The sequence below is a fragment of the Dermochelys coriacea genome, chromosome 10 (genome assembly GCF_009764565.3).
Source record: "Dermochelys coriacea isolate rDerCor1 chromosome 10, rDerCor1.pri.v4, whole genome shotgun sequence".
In the NCBI taxonomy this organism is placed as follows: domain Eukaryota; kingdom Metazoa; phylum Chordata; order Testudines; family Dermochelyidae; genus Dermochelys; species Dermochelys coriacea.
Genome location: NC_050077.1, coordinates 12166793 through 12189890, shown reverse-complemented (window position 1 = coordinate 12189890; position 23098 = coordinate 12166793). Strand labels below are relative to the sequence as shown.

The window sequence follows — 23098 nt, the reverse complement described above, 5'->3', positions numbered from 1 at the left end:
TGAAGGCCTTGGTAATTTTCTGTCACCATGTGAATGTGAACACATCTGTGCCCGTCCCACTTTTGACACTGGTGAGCATATGCTAATACCAGCTCATCTGTATAGCCTGGAGAGGTTTCCTGCTTGTGCAAACATGCCTACCCATCTTTGAATACCTGTGTTTACACTTCACAGGCAGGACTATGTGACAGCAACCATGAGACAGTAGAGAATGATCCTGTTTCTCTGACAGGATTTCTGAAGACCTCAAAGTGGGGGAAAAAAAGCCATAATCCATAATCACAGAAAATCTTAAATGTCCATCTGGGAAATAGGATGAGGAATTGCCCCTCTTTGCACATCAGCTGTGGATGGAAAAGCCCGGCTGTTCCTGATTTGTTCTGGATGATAAAATAAAGCCCACCTGCTCTGTCTGAGAATTGGGGAAATTTGAGAGAACATCCATTATGTATAAGATAGCTGTCCATAGGCAAATTGCCTGCCATCCATTAAAGGAAGAACTCCCAGGCCCCCTCAGCAGTAGCCTGGCCATAGGCTTGTTCCACTGATACGGCAGAAAAATCACTTTAATTTCTAATTAATCTGCTGGTCTATATTACCTTTTATTAAAAAAAAATGCACACCCCCTTTGTGAGAGGAGGGAAGCAGCCAGCAATGGAGCAGGAAGACTTGGAGTCTTGGCTGCATTTCAGGACTTGTCCCCTTTAAAGCTGGTGGAGCAGGTGAACAAACAGCCTGCCGTTTTTCACTAGGCACTGAGAGCCGTTTGTTGGCGCAGATATGACACATGCACTGAAGCCCCTGTAACTCTCTGAGGGATGCTTTGGAGATGAGGGCTGGGATTGTGTGTACACAAAAGAGCCATTCCTACCTACTCATGTCTCGCCTACCTATCGTGGGGGGTGAGCGGGAATAAATTCAGGCAGAGTCAAGGGAAAAAATATAATCAAAAGATGCCCTGGATGGAAATAAAAGTGACTCTTCACTGGACAGAGCATGTAAGAGACTCAGGCAGATCTGCAAGCAGAAAAGCAAAGAGTTGATGAATTTCAAGACATACATTCTCTCTTTAAAACTTAAAAAAAAATTATTTCCCTGCCCCCATTTTCCCAAGCCTTTCTTTCCTCTTCTAATGTTTCTCTTCCCTGTATTAATAATGAATGCCAGGCAGGTGGAACAAATCTACACACTGGTTTCTGAAAAATTAATCCAATGATGATAATTTCAGTCCCATGGAGATGGAAGAAGCTCAGGCAAACTGTAGATGCACCTTTGCAATTTGGGGGCCTCTGGCATGTTGCCCAAATAAAGGCTAGCATGTAAAGTCTCCCTTATAGATCTAACTCAAAGGGGAAAGATCTGGTAAGGGAAATGTGTTTTTAAGTTAGTCAAGTTTTATTTTTGCGTGAGAAGCTGTTTCATTTGTGCTTCCCCATTAACCCTTGATTTTCCACAGAGAGGAATAACCTGCGGTCTTCCCAAGCATGACCGCTTGTGGCTGTTTACACAGTGCAGTAGACAAGGGAGAATCCCAATATGAAAATTAATGAGTAAATGAGATATCTTTCTTATCCATTTTCAATCTGATTTTAGGCCTACAGAATTTCAGTGCAACAAATAAAATTTTCTATGACACTATATTTTGAAATTGATGAGAGGGCTGGATGGTATCATAAGAGAGAAGTGGCCTCTAGTCTCACACAGACTATCTTCCCACCAGCTAATGGGCCCACCAATGGCCAAAATGACAATCAAAGTAATGGGGATTTCTAGGACGGGGGTGGGGGCAAGGATCACACAGTATCCATTGGTTAGGCTGCCAACTTTTCCCCATCCCAGAAAAGCAGGGGACCTGGTGGGACTTTCCCCAGGATCTGGAGGAGTTGTGATTGGTCACGTCACTCTCTATCTTGCCTAGCCCTGTGTCAGAGGAATGAGCAGGCTAAGAAATTATGCTTGGTTACCTGCAGTGGACTCCCTAATAATCAACATCGTTACTTTTGTTTATTTTAAAAGAAACTTAAGAGAAAAATCTCTCAAAGCTCCCAGAGAACTGGAAAACCTAGAAGCTCAAAATAGTTTTCAGGATTTAGACAGAGGAGTAACCAGATAGACTCAATTTTCTTTCCCAAGATGCTAAGAAAAGGCAGAAATAAAACGGGGGTGGGGGGAGCCTATCTTTCCCATAGTCCTCTGAAAAGATTTAAACATCTGTGTGAGTGAAAACCCAAATATGTTTCAAACAGGGAGAAGGCTGCCAACTAATCCAACCCTGGGAAGTTTGGAATATCTCCATTCAAACATCAGTGCCAGCCTGAGCTGGAGACTGGGAGGAACGCTGGGGCTCAATGAGTCCAATGGCAGGACATTCTCTGTCATCCAACACAAGGGTAGGTGGTGGAAGTGATGTTTTTGTTTTCATTATTGTTTTTAGATGAGCTGAAAAGACATTTGAAGCACCCAAATGACTGTAGGAGTAAGAGATGAATTACCCCCATACCCAGAGGAGCAGCACTCCACACAACTTAAAACTTATCTACCACAGCCAGGTTTGGATGCTGTGTGGACCATGCTACCATGCACTAAAATTACTGGTGTGCGCTGACATACTGCTGAACAGCAGACTCCAAATGGCCATTGATAATAAGGTGATAACAACAGTCAGCATGGATTTGTCAAGAACAAATTGTGTCAAACTAACCTTATAGTTTTCTTTGACAGGGTAACAAGCGTTGTGGATAGGGGGGAAGTGGTAGATGTGGTATATCTTGACTTTAGTAAAGCTTTTGTCTAGCATGACCTTCTCCTAAACAAACTAGGGAAATGCAACCTAGATGGAGCTACTATACGGTGGGTGCAAAACTGGTTGGAAAATCGCTCCCAGAGAACAGTTATCAGAAGGGCATAATGAGTAGGGACTTGCAGGGATCAGATCTGGGTGCGGTTCTGTTCAATATCTTCATCAATGATTTAGATAATGGCATAGAGAGTACACTTACAAAGTTTGTAGACAATACCAAGCTGGGAGGGGTTGCAAATGCTTTGGAGGATAGGACTATAATTCAAAATGGTCTGGACAAACTGGAGAAAAGGTCTGAAATAAATAGGATGAAATTCAATACGGACAAATGCAAAGTACTCCACTTACGAAGGAACAATCAGTTGCACACATACAAAATGAGAAATTACTAAAGAGGAAGGAGTACTGCAGAAAGGGATCGGGGGTCATAGCGGATCACAAGATAAATATGAATCAACAGTGTAACACTGTTGCAAAAAAAAGCGAACATCCTTCTAGGATGTATTAGCAGGAGTGTTGTAAGAAAGACGCGAGAAGTAATTATTCCGCTCTGCTCTGTGCTGATTAGGCCTTAAGTGGAGTACTGTGTCCAGTTCTGCGAGCCACATTTCAGGAAAGATGTGGACAAACTGGAGAAAGTCCAGAGAAGAGCAACAAAAATGAGTAAAGGTCTAGAAAACATGACCTATGAGGCAAGATTGAAAAACATGGGTTTGTTTAATCTGGAGAAGAGAAGACTGAGAGGGGGCAAGATAAAAGTTCTCAAGTACATAAAAGATTCCAGTACCTAAAAGGAGGAGGGAGAAGAATTGTTCTTCTTAACCTCTAAGGATAGGTCAAGAAGCAATGGGCTTAAATTGCAGCAACGGAGGTTTAGATTGGACATTAGGAAAAACTTCCTGTCAAGGTGGTTAAGCACTGGAATAAGTTGCCTAGGGAGGTTGTGGAATCTGCATCATTGGAGATATTTAAGAGCAGGTTAAACAAACAGGGAAGGTCTAGATAATACTTAGTCCTGACATGAGTGTAGGGGACTAGACTAGATGATCTCTCGAGGTCCCTTCCAGTCCTACGATTCCATGTACAGCAAGCTATGGTACTGTAGGTTTATGCCCCTGCTTGCCATGCACTAAATCTCCATGTAGACAAGCCCTAGATTGGAACAGCAATTCCCAAATATGGAAGTCTGCTGCACATTGGAGCCAGCTTTTAAGTCAATGGAGAATTTGGTAAGTCTATATTTAAAGAGCTCTACCAAACTGTAAATTTTTGGAGAAAACAGGGACCTGTCTGGCTCAGATGCTTCCAGCTGGGTTATGTGTTGTATGTGACATCTCCAGCACAGTACCTGCTGCAACACCACAGAGCACTGGAAACACACAGGACCCTGCCTAGCGATGCTTTAAGGTGTAAATGTGCAGAATGCTGGTTGCTGAGTTTGGTGCACTCACCACTTTTCTCCTGAAGTTGTTGGCTTTTTTAAATTTCAGAATAGGTGGCCTTTATGTGATGTTTACTACTCAGGGGATTCTGGGCTGAAAGCCCCTCAGCACTATGGTCCTCTAGCCACAGCACAGAGGCAGCATAAGTAACGGCAATGCTAGCTTCCCCACATACTTCCAGCATGGCCAACCCTGCCACCTGCAGGACAGGGTAATTCATTCTTTACTCTCATTCAGTTCAAGCCTCTCTACTGAGACTGCCCATTGTGGTGGTGGCTATTACATCCCCCTCTCTTCTGAAGGAACCCCAGAGCAGGAGACTCCTTACCTTATATCAAGGTTAACTTCAATTATGTGCTACTCTCACACACCTTAAAAAGTGGCACATTAAGAGGGAAACAGACGTGCTGCTCTGCGCAGATGCAAGAGGAAATGGAAATGCTGGAACAAGCAGCTTGGCACAGGCTCTTGGCTGGGCCAAAGGTTTATTCCTGGGATGTTGCTTTCCTGAAGACTAAGGAAAATTAAATTTAGCACTTTGCAAATAAATATGTTAAGGCTGAAAGGACACTATTTAGCAATTTATTGCTTATAGCAGCTTCAGAGATTATAGATCCATCACAGTCTATTACCTTGCTAGTTACTGTTTCCATTCTGTCTGTCATTCCCTCTTACAGAGCAGTCCTTTCATCAGATCTTTTTCTGTTCCAACACCAAACTGTCATCACACTAATGGCATTACACAAAGAAAAACATCTTTGGGCTTCAGCAACTCTCCTGCCAAAAGCCAAGGACATCTCCCCTGCTTTCCCAGTGCAATGTGATAAAATTCCCCCCATAAGAGAAATAAACGGAGACATAACAATCTTATATGAAGTACAACAAAGGACAGCTGTCCTGCGCCTCAAAGTGTCTGCAAACTGGTATCTTAATCCTTAATCCTGAAAGCATCATAGCTTTACCAGTGGCACATAAACTTCCTCTTACCTCTGCATCCTAGCTCTGCTGAAGGTTCATCTCAGCTGCAGTATAAGGACCATATGTTGTAGAAAATGTGAGGAGAAATGCTCATTAAACATAACCGCACCATAACTCACCACATCAGGTCTGGATTACATGAGTGCAGGGTCACTGAGCTTCCATTCTACACACAGTAATACTACTTCCTGACAACATGTAAATATCGTCCGCACAGAGGTTCCCTCTCCAGATCCAGATGCAGCTTTCCTGACTACATAAAGTGCCAGCTATAAAAACAAAACACTGACTAAGGCTCTACCACAAAGGACGGCAAACCCCCCACTCTGAAGTTGATGTTTATGGCAGTTCCTCCAGACAGGTTCAAATAGACCCACGCTCACTAGTTACACATGAAAGTGTTACCACTACTACTCAAATGATTCATTTCCACTGAAGTTTAATATAGATTAAGAGCACATTATACTGTGCAAACCATTGTTCAGTACACACTGACATATTCCCCGCAAACACAGACAGGCTCATCTTCTTTAATTAGTAACTGGTGACAACCCCAAAGGATAGTCCTGGGACTTATTAAAGTCTGAAGACTTTCTCAGCTCTCAGCTTCCCTACTTTCCCCAAGGAGATGGAAGGAAGTACACGTTTTAGTTAAGATGGTTATACAAAGAGATTTGACAAGAAATAAGCCCCCGAATTACTTGCCCTAAAGATGCTCTCATGAAGTTGGAAAACAAGAGGTACTGTACTTCTCAATTCTGCTTATGAAATATAAGGTCCTAAAATAGTGTCAACAGAGAAATCGCCTATTCCGATAACTAATTACGCTCAGATAGACCAAAAGAATTACTAAATGCAGATCCTTTGTAAATGCGTTTTGGATTGATTCACGTATGAGTCAGTGAAAAGAAGGAAATATGGGAATAGGTTAGTTTTTCTATAATTCCAAAGTACTAAATCAATTTAAATCATATTAAATTTACACTTGGTATCTCTACACTGCTTTCACCTAAAAAGCCCTAAGCGCTGTACATTTAATTAAGCTTCTCAACCTCCCACAAAGTAAGTGAATGGTATTTTTCTACACCCATTTTACAGAAGAGGAGAAAGATGGGTAGATTAAGTGACGAATCCAAGGCAACAAAGCAAGTTAGTAGCAGAGATGGGAATAGAAAGTACGCAGCACTAACACATGCCAGACCTGAGTCGTCACAGAGTTTTACAGACTTAGGGTGACCACATTTCTCAAAGGGAAAATGGGACACCGTGTGGGCTAGCCTGAGCCCCCTCCTTCAAGAGCTACTACCCCCTCCCGCGCCCTGCCTGCCCCCCTGCATGCGAGGATGGAGTAGTAGCTCACCTGAGCCCTGCCTATCCCTGCGTGCAAGGTTGGGGCTGGCATTGCTGCTCGATCAAGCCAGCCTCCCTCCTGCTCAAGCCCTGCCTTCCCTCCTTTGTGCAGGGCTGGCATCGCCACTCGCCCCCTGCATGTTCCTCCTCACCCAACTTTTTTGATAAAAGTGGGCATTTATCCGGTTTGCTCTTGCAAATGCGACAAATGCCCACTTTTGGGGAAAAAAAAAAGCGGGATAGCCAGAATATGGCTTAAAATAGGGACTGTCCCAGCCAAAACAGGATGTATGGTCACCCTATACTGACCATCCCACTCAAGCACAATATTGAATATATACAGACACTATTCTCTGCTGAGACAGCCAGCCAAGGTACCAGGTAGATACAATTATGTTGGTTGCTTGCATGTGGTGAACTAGACTGTGACACATTTTCATATAGGAATAAAGATTGTTTGGCAAGAAAAGAGTTTCATTTTGATTAAGAGCACTCATCAGGACAGACTTTGCTTCTTTCAAAAACTTATACTTGACATGATGGCAGCTCAGCTCATGGGACTCCCTGGCCTGGCCTGCAGTCTTCGTTGTTGTCACAGGATTACAAAGGGTACGTCTCACTTGAAGCTCAGGGGTGAGAGTCCCAGCTTGAGGAGACACACCTCTGACAGAGCTAGCACACTACAAACAGAGTGTAGCTGTGGTGGCATAAGGTGCCAGCCACCCCAAGTGTATGCCTAGCATCTCAGGTGGGTACATACTCACGGCAGCTATTCCCTCCTGCAGTCTGGCTGTCGAGGTTAAACTCTGTTTTTAGCATGCTAGTTTGATCAGAGCTAGCACAGGTATGTCTCCTCGAGCTGGGGATCACACCCCCAGATCAAAGTGTAGAAGTCTCAAATGCTAAAAGTCTCAAATGCCCCTGCACCAGTGCAGGCCCCCCTGACAGTCCCGACTGCTCCGACCTGACGTTCTCCCAACACCCATCCATTCAGTATAACCCTCCACCCTGGGTGAACAACAGCCACAGTTGCCTGCGAAGCTCCCCAGTCAGAATGCTCCCCACCTCTCCCATTGTAGCCCATTTCACTAAATAAGAGACATATTAATGAGACAAAGGAGATGGGGGGGAGAAGAGGGGAATCAGACTTGCGCAAAGGACCGGCAAATTGGTAATTAGGTTAATTACTGTTATGCCAGGAGTGGAGGAGACAGATGCTGAACGAGGCAGGGGTCCTTCAGCTGGGCCAGCTGATGTCTGCAGTCCCACTCATACAGATGAGGCCAACGGGAGTGTCACGAATTGTGCTTGGATGGCTGCAGTCAGGCTGAGCAGAGAACATACAGGGACAACCTCAAGGCTGCCCAGTTGTTTACTGGTTCCTCTGTTGAGAGAGACAGAGAGAATCCAGCTTGAGGAGAGCATGGAGGGAGGGGACGAGCTCATGTTAACCACTTGGCAGAGCTGCTTGGAGAGGTCTCCAGATGCCCAAGGAAATAAATCCATGATGCATCGACAATCCATCTGTGAGGTCCTGCCATCATGGCCTGAATAAGCATGGGACAGGACACTTGGGAAAGCAGCTCCGTGGCTAACAGCAAAGATTACAGAGCAAACTCAGAGAGAGAGAGAGCACGCCAAGTGACCCCACATTAACAACCTAGTTCTCACATCTCCTTCTGAAAATGGCTTTCAGCTTTTAAAGCCAAAGGCTATGTAACTGGATCGGTACTTAAACATGACAGTCATTTCCTACATGGAAAGAGAAACCTGAATGTGTCTCCATTCTCCCCTGGATTACACCATAAAGCAAAATGCAGGTCCTTTCAGAAAACCTCATTCATCCCCTTCTCTTCTCCGTAGGCACAGACTCAGTCTCTGAGACCTGGAAGAATTCAGTCAACTAACACTGACTACCAGCCTACAGGGGTTTCTCTCTACCCTCTGCCATTGTAAGGAGTGACGGGGAGGGTATTCTTCACTGACTCCCTTAGACCAGACACTATACCAGATCGAAAGGCGATGGGGGCTTGTGGTTTCCCCACACTGTGTTCCTGAGAGCTATACTGAACAGGCTATATTTCTGTTGGTTTCTCCTTTGGATTCTGTATCTCTTGAGGTGATCAGACTAGTTTAAAAGGGAAAAAATACACACTTAAGACTCATTCAGGAGGCAGGGAAATTATTTCAGGAATCAGAGTAGCAGCCGTGTTAGTCTGTATTCGCAAAAAGAAAAGGAGTACTTGTGGCACCTTAGAGACTAACAAATTTATTAGAGCATAAGCTTTCGTGAGCTACAGCTCACTTCATCGGATGCATTAGTGAGCTGTAGCTCACGAAAGCTTATGCTCTAATAAATTTGTTAGTCTCTAAGGTGCCACAAGTACTCCTTTTCTATTTCAGGAAGAAATACATGCAGTCAGATCGAGATTGGGGCAGGAATTGGAGCACGCAGTGACTGGAGCAAGACGAAGACAGGGACAAGAATTAAAGCAATGTACCAATGTGGAATGGAGGCAGGTATGGGGGATGAAGCATGGGTTAAATACACTGTTTACTCATATAACCCAACAGATTGATCGCTATCTCCTGTTTTAGAGCTGTTGATTTCGGAGACCACAAAAATTCCTGGCTGACCTTTGCTGCAATTCTAATGCAGCACATTTGGCATTAACGCATCACGCTCACACACAAATAGCGTGTGCCTCCTGGAGCGGAGGAGAAATTAAATCCTCAGAAATCACACAGGGAATTTGAAAAAAAAATATAAAAATAAAATAACATGTAATTAACAAGAATGAGGAGTTAATAGAGGCCTGCAATCTCTAATCAATCTCTCTCTGCCTGTCCTGCTCCACTGATGAGCACCACTGCTATTTTTGATTGTGTGTGCAAGAGTGCGAGACGGCTGCTGGAAGAACAGCACTCTATCAAAACTGTGACTTCTTTTCATTCTTGAGACTCACCCAGGAGAGAGGAGGAGGGGAAACAGAGAGAGAGACAAAAAGAAAGGAACAACTGAGGACATGCTACTGAAGGACACTCACTATTGGTGAGTTCAAAGTGGAGATAATTGATCTTGCAAGCATGCTAAGCACATGTACACAGCCCCAGAGCTTCCACAACACTGACAGCTCACGTCACCCACATATAACGAGCAAGCACAACACTCAAACAGGAAGGACAGATGGGGAAAAACAATCCACTTATTACACTGCTCATCTTGAGACATATACAGTAATTATGGAGGGGCCCTAGCTACTCTACAGTTAAGGCTGCATTGAGATTTGTACTTAAAGAAGGATTAAAATTGTCTATTTCAGAAATAAATGGTTGCACTTTGTCTCCCACTTTAACCCACTACTTTTTCATAGGCTAGTTGAAATTTCTATTCTTTTAGATTTAAAGATTAAATAACTTTGCCAGAGGAAACATTTAAAAACAAGCCCTTTTCGAAACATCCTCTGTATTCTAACTCTTTTCTGAATCCCTCTGGCTAACCCATGAGAGTCACACAGACTCCACACACAATCTGGTAGCTCAGACTTCGGGCAGCTTTTCACGGTATGTAACTTAACCGAAGCGTTATTCTTCTTATTCGCTATAACCTCATTTAGTTCCAAAGATGACAATGCTAGTACTGCTCACTGAGGGTGCTCAGCCTGCTTCCCTTAGTCCAAAGATTAGCCCTACAGGGGTACCGCATCACCCTTAACTCTGGGAACACCAAAAAGGCAGGCTAGGCCAGCCGGTGGCATGGAGGGGGTGAGTGGGCAGCTGGGGGTTCAGGGAGAGAAGCTGGCCTGTCATGGGGTGAGTGGGCGGTGAGGGGCAGCAAAGTGACAGGAAGCAGCAACTCTCTTCACCATATCATTTTTAGACATAGAACAACCAATTTAGGTCATTTTCTGAGGTTTTTATGCTGCCCTCTGTTCTGTAACATGTCATATCTATGTAGTATTGCACATAGGATGCATGAGGGTATGATGTAAAGGTTTTATTAGCACTCTCTGGGAACATACAGCTCACTCACGGCTTCTCCATTTAACACACACACACACACACACACACACACACACACACACACACACACACACACACACACACACACACACACACACACACACACACACACACACACACACACACACACACACACACACACACACACACACACACACACACACACCCCTGCTATGAATCCTGTCTCCTATCTTACTATTGGTTATTTTAATACTTTTATATTATTTCATGTTTTGGCTTTGTAACACGTGTCCCCCTGCAAAGGGACTATTTCAATTTGCATGGAATGTTGTACCCTGTGAAGGCAATAGAAACAAAAACAATCAAAAAGACTATGTGAACTACCTAGGCTATCAACACTGTTCATCCTCCTGATGGAAATTTTCATCACACGTGGGAAAATCCCTTTATTGCATGCACACCAGAATTCACATACATTTTGAGAAAGGAAAAGGGATGAGGATTTAGCATTAAGCACTACTGGGAAGGGAACTGATCCTACTTACAGTTGTCAAATCTCGAAATAAATCAACCAGCCTTAAATGCTATAAGCAGTAAGCAAAGGAGGGGAAACTCTGAGAGAAGAGAGTTGGAGGGTCAATGATTACCAGAGACAAAACAGAAGTAAAGTCAGCAAAACAAGTTTCTGTTAAGCTACCCATAGCTGCTCCTTGTGCCCAGTCGTTAGCAGCACCATAACAGCTACCCTTCAACATTCCACATTTACAATTAGCATACAGCCTGTGTCTGTCCTTACTGACTGCCCCTCTTTCATCAAAGAGCCCCCAAAATGAAGTGACTGTTATTCTTTCCACCCCCTTCACTCTGCTTCAGTAAACAAAAGTAAACCACATGAGAAGCCAGCTTTAGCTCTTCAGATTGCCTTGAAGTTTTGTAGGGCTGGCTGCTTTTTATGCATCTTCAAATCCAGTCCTTTAAATAACGACTTAAATAAGTGTGGTTCAAAGCTTGTCTGAGTGCAAAAAGAAAAGGAGTACTTGTGGCACCTTAGAGACTAACAAATTTATTAGAGCATAAGCTTTCGTGAGCTACAGCTCACTTCACCGGATGCATTTAGCTCACGAAAGCTTATGCTCTAATAAATTTGTTAGTCTCTAAGGTGCCACAAGTACTCCTTTTCTTTTTGCGAATACAGACTAACACGGCTGCTACTATGAAACCTGTCTGAGTGCAGTGGCTGTTAATTTGGCGCATCGCAAAGAAGTTGCTGGTTTTATATTACTCCATGAAACCCACTCCACCTGGACTCGAATAAAGGTTTTATTTGCAGAGAGCAGTGCCAGCCCCATGCTGTCTAGCATTCTTCCCATACGAAGTCACAATGCTTCTGTTTTTATTTTCTCTCTAAAATCTTGGGTAGTCTCCTTTTAAACCTATAAAAGCTCCATCTCGGGGATGCTTCCCAATGAATCACTATGGGGACTGTGCTCGCTTCTGATAAGTTTGGCAGCAAAGATCATCATAACTAAGAGGTGGAACCAGGTAGAGCTCCCCATCCTAGAAAATTAGACTCTGAGGATATGGAAAATGAGGCAGAATGAAACGCTGATAGGCTGATATTTACCTGATCAGGAACGTAACCTCACTGTAATAATGAAAAAAAATTAGAGAGATTTTAACTTGCTTGAAAACCAAATAGGGTCCAAATAATTAATACAAGGATTATTAGGTAATTTGGTCTGGCCTTTTTTGAGCAAGCAGAGAACCTGAAACCAGCAAGGTTTCCAAACACCGGCAAATTTCATATAGGAATATGGAAATTGTCATACTGGATCAGCCCAGTGGCCCATCTAGCCCAGTACCCAGTCAACAACAGTAGCCAGGGCCAGAGGCTTCAGAAGAAGATACAAGAAAGGTGTAGCAGACAATTTTGGAACAACCTGCCCACAGGGGAAGTTTTGCCTAACCTCCTCCGTTAGGGAATGGCTTTATCCCCTAAAGCAAAAGGGTTTATATAACCCTTTTTCTAACCTAATGTAAAGACCAATGTTCTCATTTGGGCTGCATAAATGTTTAATGCTGTTCTAACTCTCACTGAGCTTTAACAGTACAGTACTTCCTAGCAGTGGGTTCCAAAAGTTAAATTCACACAGTGTAAGAAAGGATTTCCCTTCATCAGTGTTAAATGTGTTGCCTTTCAGCTTCTTTTGATAGTCCCATGCTCTTATATAATACAAAAAGGGGAAATAAAGGCCCCCGATTTACCTTCTCTGTACCATTTGTTAGTGTGTGTGCCTCTCATACCACTCTGACTCATCACTTCTCTAAACAATCTGAAAATCTTTTCAATCTCTCTTCATACCAAGCCTTTTTTTGCCTCTAACAATTTCCACTGCTGTTTTCTCCCTGTTCCCACTGCTTGTTTAGAATCCACCCCGTGAACAGGGTAAACAGCATGATATATATATGTGCTCAATTAAGCTATAGTGATCCACCCTGCAGCTTAATAAAAAGTCAACTAAGCTTACTCTTGGCAGTTTCTCTGGTCATTTAATATTTGTTTAGAAATAGGCATCAGACATAACAAATTTGCTATGAAGAAATTGATTAGTGCAGGAAAAATGAAGGCAGTAAGTAAACTAAGTGCAGCCTGTGTAGCTCTTGTTGGGCTGCCTGGACTTGAGCTATATTGCTTACGCAGAAAGCAAAGAATATGCATTACAAACTAAAGTATCTAATGAACCAGCTACAGTGACAGAATATGAAACTGCCAAGTAACCCAATAATTATAATGTATTACCTTCTGCAAAATCATCTGAAACTAAACTCCTGGAAAGGAGTCTGTACATGACTTTTCATAGCATTTAATTAAAGAGAGAGAGAGAGAGGGCTGTGAAGTCTGAGATGCTCCAGCCTATGTGCAATCATTGTAACATCCTTCATCTTGATGAGCTCATCTGTTGTGTCTATAGGGATCTCCAATACGCATTGATAAAAAAATCATTGGAATTCAGCGTTCATTTATGGACAATCTCTTATTCTCATAGCGTGTCATTCTGATTAACACATTCACTGCTGCTCTAACACATACCTCAGCAGCCACTTTCTACATCATGGACTGACTGGAAAGTTACAGCATACTAGCCAGTGTGGCCAACCACAACGGAGGAAAATTCTGCCTGGAAATACCCCACACTTCATTCTGCTATGAAGGGGTTATATCCATTATAGTAGCTACTCTTGCATAGCTGACTCTTCAAGTTTCAATGAAAATTAAATGCCACCAGCTGTATTACTGAAACGTGCCCTAAAGTTTACAGACAAGCTGCAGAAGCTTGTAAAATGTGAAGGGACTTGTTTGGTCCTAATTATATAGAACCTGCTCCATAAATTGCCTGAGTGAAATAAATACAAACAGTGTTTCCTGCTTTGTGACCTCTCCAGCTTAATGTAATGCACACAAACACCCACAATCAGTTACAGCTCAGAGATTCTACAGCATAAACATACAACCCCACTGAGAAGCCATAATCAGGATCCAAGCCTTATTGTATACCTGGGCATCAGCAGTCTGTACTCCCCAAGAAATAATTTGATGTATATATTTTGCTCTTAATCTGAACAATAGACTTTGGGGATGCAACTAGTTAAGACATGAGAAACATTCCAAGATTTTGTTGCGGGGCATCTGTTGTCAAAGGAATTTCAAATCTGCTCTTCTTATACAAAGGCAACCCATTCCTCACCTTTGGGATGTGAGATATGACATGCAAGGGAAGCCTATAAATCAATCAACAGTTCTGGGAGACTGTTCTTGAGGGGTGCCTCCTGAAAATGCTGGAGCTCTAAACTTCTCCTGCCATGTCTGGTGACATCCAATTTAGTTCCACGGAAACTCTTGGGAATGAAGCCATAAGAGAAGAAAGTAAAGCAAGATCAGTATTTAGCGATAAGAGTCTCTGCTCACTTAGTATTTTCCAACAACTGGCCAGTTTATTGTGGTATGGCATGAAGAAGAATTTGGAGATAAACGAATGAGAACACTGTGAGCTATAATCCAGGTGGGCAATATGCAGTCTTCCCACACAGAGCTTTGCTAACACACTCAGCTCTGTCCTGCCTGTAACATCTCTGCTAGTAAGCCATTGCCCTCTTTACAGAAAACACTGTTAGTTGTACCAAGTTATATGGTGCTAGGTATAATGTTGACAAAAGACCATTAGGAGCTGGGATGAGCCATGCTCATTTAACTTATGACAAGGCATGTTTGAACATAGGATTCCAGAGGTGTTAAGGTTATCACATTAATTCATTGTTCCATCTTAGCTGCCAACTGTTCTCTGGAAGGAGTCAAGGTGTCCTCAGGGATCTGATGCATGTGAAGTGCCTTCCAGCCAAGGAGGGTGGGACATGGCTGCTCCTTGGTTGTCCAAGGATAGTTTCTCTAAAGTGATACAAGATGCTTCTTCCTAGAGGCAGAGTGTTCTCCTTCTGCAGCTTCTCTTCCCCAGCTGGTCCAGGAGGACCAGGACAAAATCAGAAGCTGTGAAGCCAAGCATCTTACTGTTGCTAGGCCTTATCCTAGTTCCTACCCAGGTTCCTCATTTCTGTCTTCATTTTCACTGTTAATGCCTTGTGATTGGTGGGTTTTGTTTTGGGGCTCCAATGTATAGTATAGTGACAGAAAAATATTAATCTCATTACCTAACAAAATAAGACTTGGGCCCTGCACACACTGGCCTTAAGTCTGCTGAAGTTGAACCCTTGCAACTTTTGCTTGCACCTCCTCCCTTGTTGAATTTCTCCAGCATCCTCTTTCTTTCTGTAAATAACACACATGCCCTCATGGGACCAACTGGAAGCAGATATGATTTTAAGTGCTAATTGCAGTTGCCATGGGGTGAGGGGAAGTGCTCTTCTGCAAAATTCTGTGACCTCCTGGGTCTGGCATGTGTTAGTTAAGCATACTTTCTATAAAGGGAGAAAGTGCTCCCACCTGCACTGTAAACTTAGGCTGTTAACACTTGCTGTGATGGGCAAAGTGCTATCACCAACACTATCACTGAGACAGTAGGGGAGATGGGAGCTGCTTTTCATGATTTGTTTTTAATTAGATCACTTCATGATTTAGAACAGAATGACAAAAAATAGGAGTAAGTCTTATGTATCATGATAGGAGGAGCATGAAGATTAGGATGCAGACGTTTTACTTAATGACAGGTTTCAGAGTAGCAGCCGTGTTAGTCTGTATTCGCAAAAAGAAAAGGAGTACTTGTGGCACCTTAGAGACTAACAAATTTATTAGAGCATAAGCTTTATGCATCCGATGAAGTGAGCTGTAGCTCACGAAAGCTTATGCTCTAATAAATTTGTTAGTCTCTAAGGTGCCACAAGTACTCCTTTTCTTTCGACGTTTTACTGTATGTGGAAATAAAACCCATGGTATTAAACCAGTGTAAGGGTGTAACTAAATTGTTTGATGCTTCAGATGACAAACCTCAGTTATCTAATATAGCGACCCAAGACTGCTGCCTATGAGATAACAGTCTCATATGGAAGACAGTATCCAAAGCTTAGCCATATAGCCAGACCACTATGGCACTTCCCATCACAGGGCATCAGAATGTTATATTACTTATTTGTGCTATAGACGTCATGGCACTTCCCAAAATCAAAGATGAGTCCCTGCCCTAGAGATTTCAATGCAAGACAACATAAGAAGAGGAGATGACAACACAGGGGCAGACAGGAGGATGAAAAGCATAAAAAGGCCATGCCTTTGCATGGCAGAGTCCTGCATGCATCTCATGAGTTATATTGCTTTGAGTTTTCTTAAAATAAACGTATCTAGGCTTGCAAACGAGTGGCCTCCTTCCAGGTGCCGTCTCAGGGCAGCCCCGCAAGTGGACCCTCTGCTCAGTTTCCCTCTTGGGTAACCCAATGGACTCCACTTCAGGTGCTTACTTAAAAAATACTCCTCCGGGGGCCAGTTTATTACAACAACCTTGTACAAAGAGTCTATGACAAAAGTCCCAAACCATAGTCCATATCACCCGCGTGCATACAGTCCTTGTTCTCACATGGCCTAGTGTCTTCTGTCATGGTTAGGCTCCTTATACGTCCTCTGCCGGGACAGCAATCACCTCAGAACTTCTTTCTGGGGTGCAATTCCACTCTTCCCAATAAGAATGCCAAGTCTCTGTGCTAGGAGAATCCTTGCCAGGGGAGCATCACTCCCTCCCTCACGGCCCTCTTACTGGTCCTTGGGTGCAGCTCTTCAGCAAGAAGGTGGCTATGGGTGAGCCTCTCTCCTGCTCTCCCTTCCTTCAGTCCTCTGTGTTGCTTGGTTCTGGCTCTCCAGCTTGGAACCAGCAGGCATCTCCCTCTGCTGATCCTCCTGCCTTCAGCCTTCTCCAGCTCTGTGGCTTGGAGACAGTAGCCAGTAGACCCCTCTTGCCACTCTCCTGCCTTCAGCCTTCTCCCAGGAACCACATTCTGTCTCTTGCAGCTCTCATCTCCTGCCCCGCTCCTGTCTGACATTGGAAAGCACTACAAAATAACCATCTATTAACCTAGAATGTATAAACAGCCCTCAGTGCCTATGTCTATTCCCCACCACTCCCTTCTTGCCAGAAAACTGCTCAGCCAGTTCAAACCAGCTAATTAAAAAATCATCAGTACTCCAGCAGTTCATAAAGATTTGCAAAAGGGGAACAACGTATACAGAAACTTACTTCTGTAGCTGGTTTTGGCAGTTGGTTTTACATTCCAACTAATCTTGGGTAAATAAATGACACCTATAAGTCTTGTTAATTTCTGAACTAACAACTGTCTCACTCATCTTCTGTAACTGAGATTTTCTTTTGATGAGCTCTGACACATGCAATGCTTTAGTAATTCCACATTGTCAGTACATCCCTTGAGCACTGGATACTGCAACTAAACCCAGGAGAAAGCTCCACTTGAAACAATAGCCTGAAATGTTGGAGCAGATGAATGGATGAGGCCCTGTCCTGGGTAACAGAATCATAGAATTGTAGGGCTGAAAGAGATGTTCAGATGTCATTTAGTCCTCTCCTCACACTGAGGCAGGATCAAGCATGAAGAGTAGCCTGCTAAACACGCATCCTTCTGGCCAGGTTAGAGGATATGAAGATATGGCACATCTCTCTGACGGTAGAAAATGGTGAGTTCTGAGGCTAGGTTCCTGGAGCATCATGCATAGATATATTCTTCTTTCCTTTAAACTGATATAACTCCACTGACTTTGATTGAGCGCTAGTCTACATTGAAAACATACATCGGCATAGCTATGTCTCTCAAAATCCATTCCCCCTCCCCCGAGAGACCTAGCTTTGCTATAGCATTTTAAGTGCAGATATAGCCTAAATTACTCCCAATTTACTCTGCTGTAAGTGAAAGGAAGAATTAGACCCAACGTCTTCTCACAGAATTATTTAAAAGGAGGAAGCCTCTCCACTCTCATCGTATTCAAATATAGAAGGCAGTCAAAGAGGAACAACTGTCATGTAACAGGAGCTACTAACTTGACATTTCTCAGCAATTAGAATGGAGAGAGCATTCTGGCATGCTGATCACGATTACCCCCAAAGAATCGGGGGGGGGGGGGGGGGGAATACAGGCCTACCTTAAAGAGCAAGCAGTCCCCTTGGTGCTCAGCATAAATGGAGGTGAGCCGGTACTGGTTCTCAGTAGTAATGTCAATCTGGTATCCTGTCAGTGTGTAGCACACCTTGCGAAACTCCTGGATCTTGGTCTGGAAAACCTCTTTCAGCCGTTGGTTTTTCAGTTCTGCACTCTCCACTTGCTTCTTCAGTTCTAGGAAAGGGAGGAGAGGAAAAAATGGGTATCTTGGTATAAGTTACATTGGCACAAAATGGATCTTACATTGTAACTAGGGTGTTAACCAAGCCTAGTGAGATGAAAGGAACAAACAAGCAAGATATGAGAAGTCAGGAGCTGAGAGGCCCTCTCCGAGATCAGGAAGGATGATATGGGGCTGAGCTCTGTACTTTAGGGTCATTAGAAAAAGTTAAACTGGGATCTGAGAGACAGACCGTTTTTCGCGGGGGTGGGCTGGGAGTTCTTTGCTTGGTTTACCTTTCAGCAATGATCTACAAAAATTCTAAGATATACTCTCACCTCCTCTGTTCTTATTTCCTTTACCCAAGACAACGATCCCAAGACAACGGTTTATGTTTCTAAGAGGCAGGGCAATAGAAAAGCTATTATTCTTTAGTCAGTTGCAGATACAACCGTACAGAAATGTGTCTGGAGGAAGCCAGTATACCTGACTTGACTGTACGTGCTTTGATCTCAAATTGTCAAACTGTCTAGCAATCCCTTAAGATTTGTGGAAGGGGGTTTTATTGTTACAAAATGCCTGATGAACACCATTGTCTCTTCCAGTTTGCTGCCTTAACTGGACTAGTCTCTGGAAAAGAGGCTCATAGGGGCTGTCTCCCACTCACCCATGTATTTCAATACTCCAGAGAGAGCTGCCAGCGCTGTGAATCCTTCAAGAGCATACATATCAGTTACCAAGAATCTTTCACCAAAGGTGCCTTCTGAGTAACTAAACCTCGATTTATCCCCCATTAATTGCAGAAATTGGCTTTACTTAAATATACACTGGAGACGCTTCCCAAGTCAGCCTGGTGTATCAACACTGCAGTCCAGGGTTAAGAAAATGCTCATGCTTTTTAACAACAAACCAACAGACTCATTCAAAAATCTCCTGCCTTCTCTTTGACATTGATGTTCACAAGTCACGGGCTGGGAAGGGCCAAGGTGCACCCGAGGTTCACCTGAACCTCAGATCATCTGCAGACACCTTGTCGGGCTTCAGCGTCCCCTTATATCCTACAGTGTTTAATTAAAGCATCTCAGATGGGCCGAAAGGGTCTACATTAGGACAACTCAGGAAAGTTAAGACAAACTAACATTTAAAGTGGATTAGTTATACTGCATTAAATCCCTGTGTGGACACACTTATTCCAAATTAAAATGGCCTTAATTCAGTCTAGTTTAATTCATCTTAATTTATAAGTCAATTAAGCTAAAGCAAAGCAAGGGCTGATATACACTGAAAACTTACATCAGCATAGCTTTGTCTCTCAGGGGTGTGGATTTTTCACCTCCCTGAAAGACATAGGTATGCCGACTTAGCCCCTCGTATAGACAGTGCTAGGTAGATGGAAAAATTCTTCTGTCGACCTAACTCATGGCTCTCAGGGAGGTGGATTAACTACAGCAATGGGAAAACCCCTCCTGTTGCTGTCGTGAGCGTCACTGTAGCGTTTTATGTGTAGACATAGCCTAAGACCACTTTACTTCGGAGGGCATCCACATAGGATATAATGTGCTTACACTAATGCATTTTAATGTCACACTTTTTGTTACTTTGTCTTAACTTTCCTGCATGTCCCCATGTAGATGAACCCTTAGACTCCACGTTATTTAATCCACCACCCTTGTGCCCCAACCCTACTTCAAATGTCCAGGAGGGACATTTATTGTGAAAACTCATTCACTGAGGAACTGCTATAAAAGGAAACTACTGATCACAGGAGGGAGATAAAGCAAGTGAAGTACTACAAAACCCTGTTCACAAGCACAAGAGACCCTCTTGCTGATACATTGCACCTGCTCATGAACTTGAGAAGTCGGTGCATCCCTGACCACCGCTCTTCCCTTTCTTCCACATTCATCATTGTACGACATAAATCAGTCCTTCATGGGATTGTTATTCTGCAACTACAGCCCTTCCCATCATCTGTGTTGCTTCTGGTCCTTGATTAATGGAGTAATCAGCCTCTGAAATCAAGAGGTTAATTGGCAGCTTTGACCTCAATATTCTCCCAGTCTTCATTCAGCTCTGCATTTCGAAGACAAAACTGTTAAGGATAAAACCCTACATATGAAAGTAAAAATTCACTGACCATATTTCAGTGGTCATATTTCACCACTGTCAGAGATGGCATTGGCTTTAATACATCTCAGATATCCGACGTGGATAAAATTAAAAATTTCTAATAAACACAGGACAGCCTTGGAGAAGTAAATATGCCTCTTTCCTGCAGATCTTAAAGTATGCCTTAGCTGAATTTTATAGACTCAGGAGGTGGACAGGGCTCTAATTCATGAACTAGATAAATGGCTCTGTACACAACTGAGGTCTCTTGCTACTCACTGATATAATGAACAGTTAGGGTCTTGGTCTCTTTTTGTTCTTTAAACTAATGTTTATCATGGTCATTATGCATGTGCCATGTGCCCACTGGACTGCAGCCCTGCAAGCAGCACACCTTATGGAAGAAGACTCCTTAGTGCAGAACTTGTGATCAGGAGTCTTGAGTGGGGTAGTCTTCAGAGACCATTTCTCTGCTGACTCTGAGATTAAAACAACAGAGGCATTTTACATAATGTGTCCAGTCTCATACAAGCAAGACTTGAGTTAGGTAGGTACATCTCAGGTTTAACCGGAATACAACAACAGCCTTACATTTCTAGAGAGCAGTCTCCTTTTCTCCCCCACTAACCCTGCCTGTCAGGTCCCTCCCTGCTGCTGTTCTTCACAGTCTTGTTATGCTTTCAGGCTTCTTCATTAGTTTTGGCTTATTATCACATCTAAGGCCCCTGCCAAAGGGCTTCGTCTACAATAGGAAAATGACACATTGATGATAACAGGTATCAGCAATTGATACAGCGACTGAATGTGGTTTAGCTGCAAGTGTAGACAAAGACAAAATGTGTTCAGTACTGATTCAGAAACTGGTTTTAAAACCTGTTTGCCTTTTTCTACACTTGCAGTTAAATCACATTCAGCATCAGTTCAGCTGAGTCCGCTGCTGCTAACGAATGTCAGCAATGAGATGTTATTTCTCCCCCGCCCATCCCCTACTGTTCCTCAGATGCTCTTGTTAACTGCTGGAAATGGCCTACCTTGCTTGACACCATGAAAGCTTTTCCTCCTTCCCCGCCCTGCTGCTGGTGATGGCTCATCTTAAGTGATCACTCTCCTTACAGTGTGTATGATAAAACCCATTGTTTCAGGTTCTCCGTGTGTGTATATAAATCTCCCCACTGTATTTTCCACCAAATGCATCCGATGAAGTGAGCTGTAGCTCACAAAAGCTTATGCTCAAATAAATTTGTTAGTCTCTAAGGTGCCACAAGCACTCCTTTTCTTTTTGGCTTTCCAAAGTGGTGCCTCTCGCTTGGGTGATTCCCAAATTCTTTCAGGAATGTGTTCAGTGCAGTGTCTAAACACTTTCAGTTCTAGTTTTCCTCTCCCACCTTTGCATTTTATACACATAAAAATATTTGTTTGAAGGGTTGTCCCAAAGGGGCTCCCAACCCACATTTGCAGTAGCTCCACCCTCCAGATGATTCTCTGTTGGTAAAAGCCTTCCTTTTGGAAGGATGATACAGTGGTTAGGGTGCTAGCCTGTGACTTGGGAGACCTAAGTTCAATTTTCTGCTTTGCCACAAACTTCTTGTGTGACTGTGGGCAAGTCACTTAGCCTCTCTATGCCTTGGTTCCCAATCACAAAAATGGGGATAACAGCACTTCCCTTCCTCACCAGGGTGCTGTGAAGAGAAACGCATTAAATTCATTAAATATTCTGAGGTGCTCCAAGTAACGAGAGCCATATATGCACCTAGAACAGATCCCTGAGACTAAGCTGTTTGGGACAAGACCTGGCAAAATTGCTTTAAACCACAATTGGTACAAGGTTCAAGAGACACATCAGGAGAGGAGGATGCATCCGGGGCAGAGTGGATGTGTATTAGTAGAACAGGTTTCAGATGACAGCATTACCGCTGCCACCCACTCTATCCACCACCGACAAGAACAGTGAATGGCTTGATTCTCTAGTGTTCCTTCACAACTTTTGGAGAATTACATTTAATTACATCTTTAAAAGACAGCGTTTGAAAACTCAAACCCCTATGTTTGGAGCACTCATTACAGTCACTGGGTTTGACTGCTGTATTTTTGCATGAAGTGGCCAGGAGGAGTTGCAGGTGTGCTCTGAAGAACTCTTGAATGGAGATGGCACATTGGATAGGTGCACTTCATGTCCCAGAGAGGGGACAACAGGTCATCCTGTGCAGAAGTGCTCTGGGACAACAAGATAACAAAAACACATGGAAGGATATTTGACAGGACTAAGCCTTGCTTCTTTCTTCATTCAGGCACCGTAAACATGGTTTATTTTGGTTGGAGAAGACTAAGAGGAGGGAGGAAGAGCAAAGAGCGTGAGAATGAGTTATAAAATTATACTGCCGGGAATGCTTTGCATTCAGGGCAAACTCCTGGACAAAATCCAGCCTATATTAAAGAGGGCCAAGGAAAGAAACCCCTCTATGAAAAATCACATTCATTTGTTAAGAAATCAATAGCTCCGAATTATTAACTTCCTCTTAATAATAATACCTCCTCTTCAAACTTCTTGTATTCTCAAACACTCACATCAACTTTAATGAATAATTCACACTATTTTGGATAGATAAATAA

At 43.2% G+C, this 23098-nt stretch overlaps 1 protein-coding gene across 11 annotated transcripts in view; it reads right to left on the bottom strand.

The window, feature by feature from the left end:
• The window catches only part of MAD1L1 (mitotic arrest deficient 1 like 1), a 551618-nt gene that overhangs the window by 107428 nt on the left and 421092 nt on the right, over positions 1–23098 (bottom strand). For 6 of the 11 annotated variants that reach the window (XM_038419935.2, XM_038419933.2, XM_043494296.1 and 3 more), the window contains one exon: positions 18203–18393. The exons of 1 other annotated variant lie outside the window; for it this stretch is intronic. In XM_038419935.2, the coding sequence (XP_038275863.1) occupies positions 18203–18393 (191 nt within the window). Of the gene's footprint in view, positions 1–8578; positions 8699–17009; positions 17088–18202; positions 18394–23098 lie in introns of those variants that run through there. 4 more of the 11 variants (XM_043494295.1, XM_043494293.1, XM_043494294.1 and 1 more) reach the window with 2 other exon arrangements.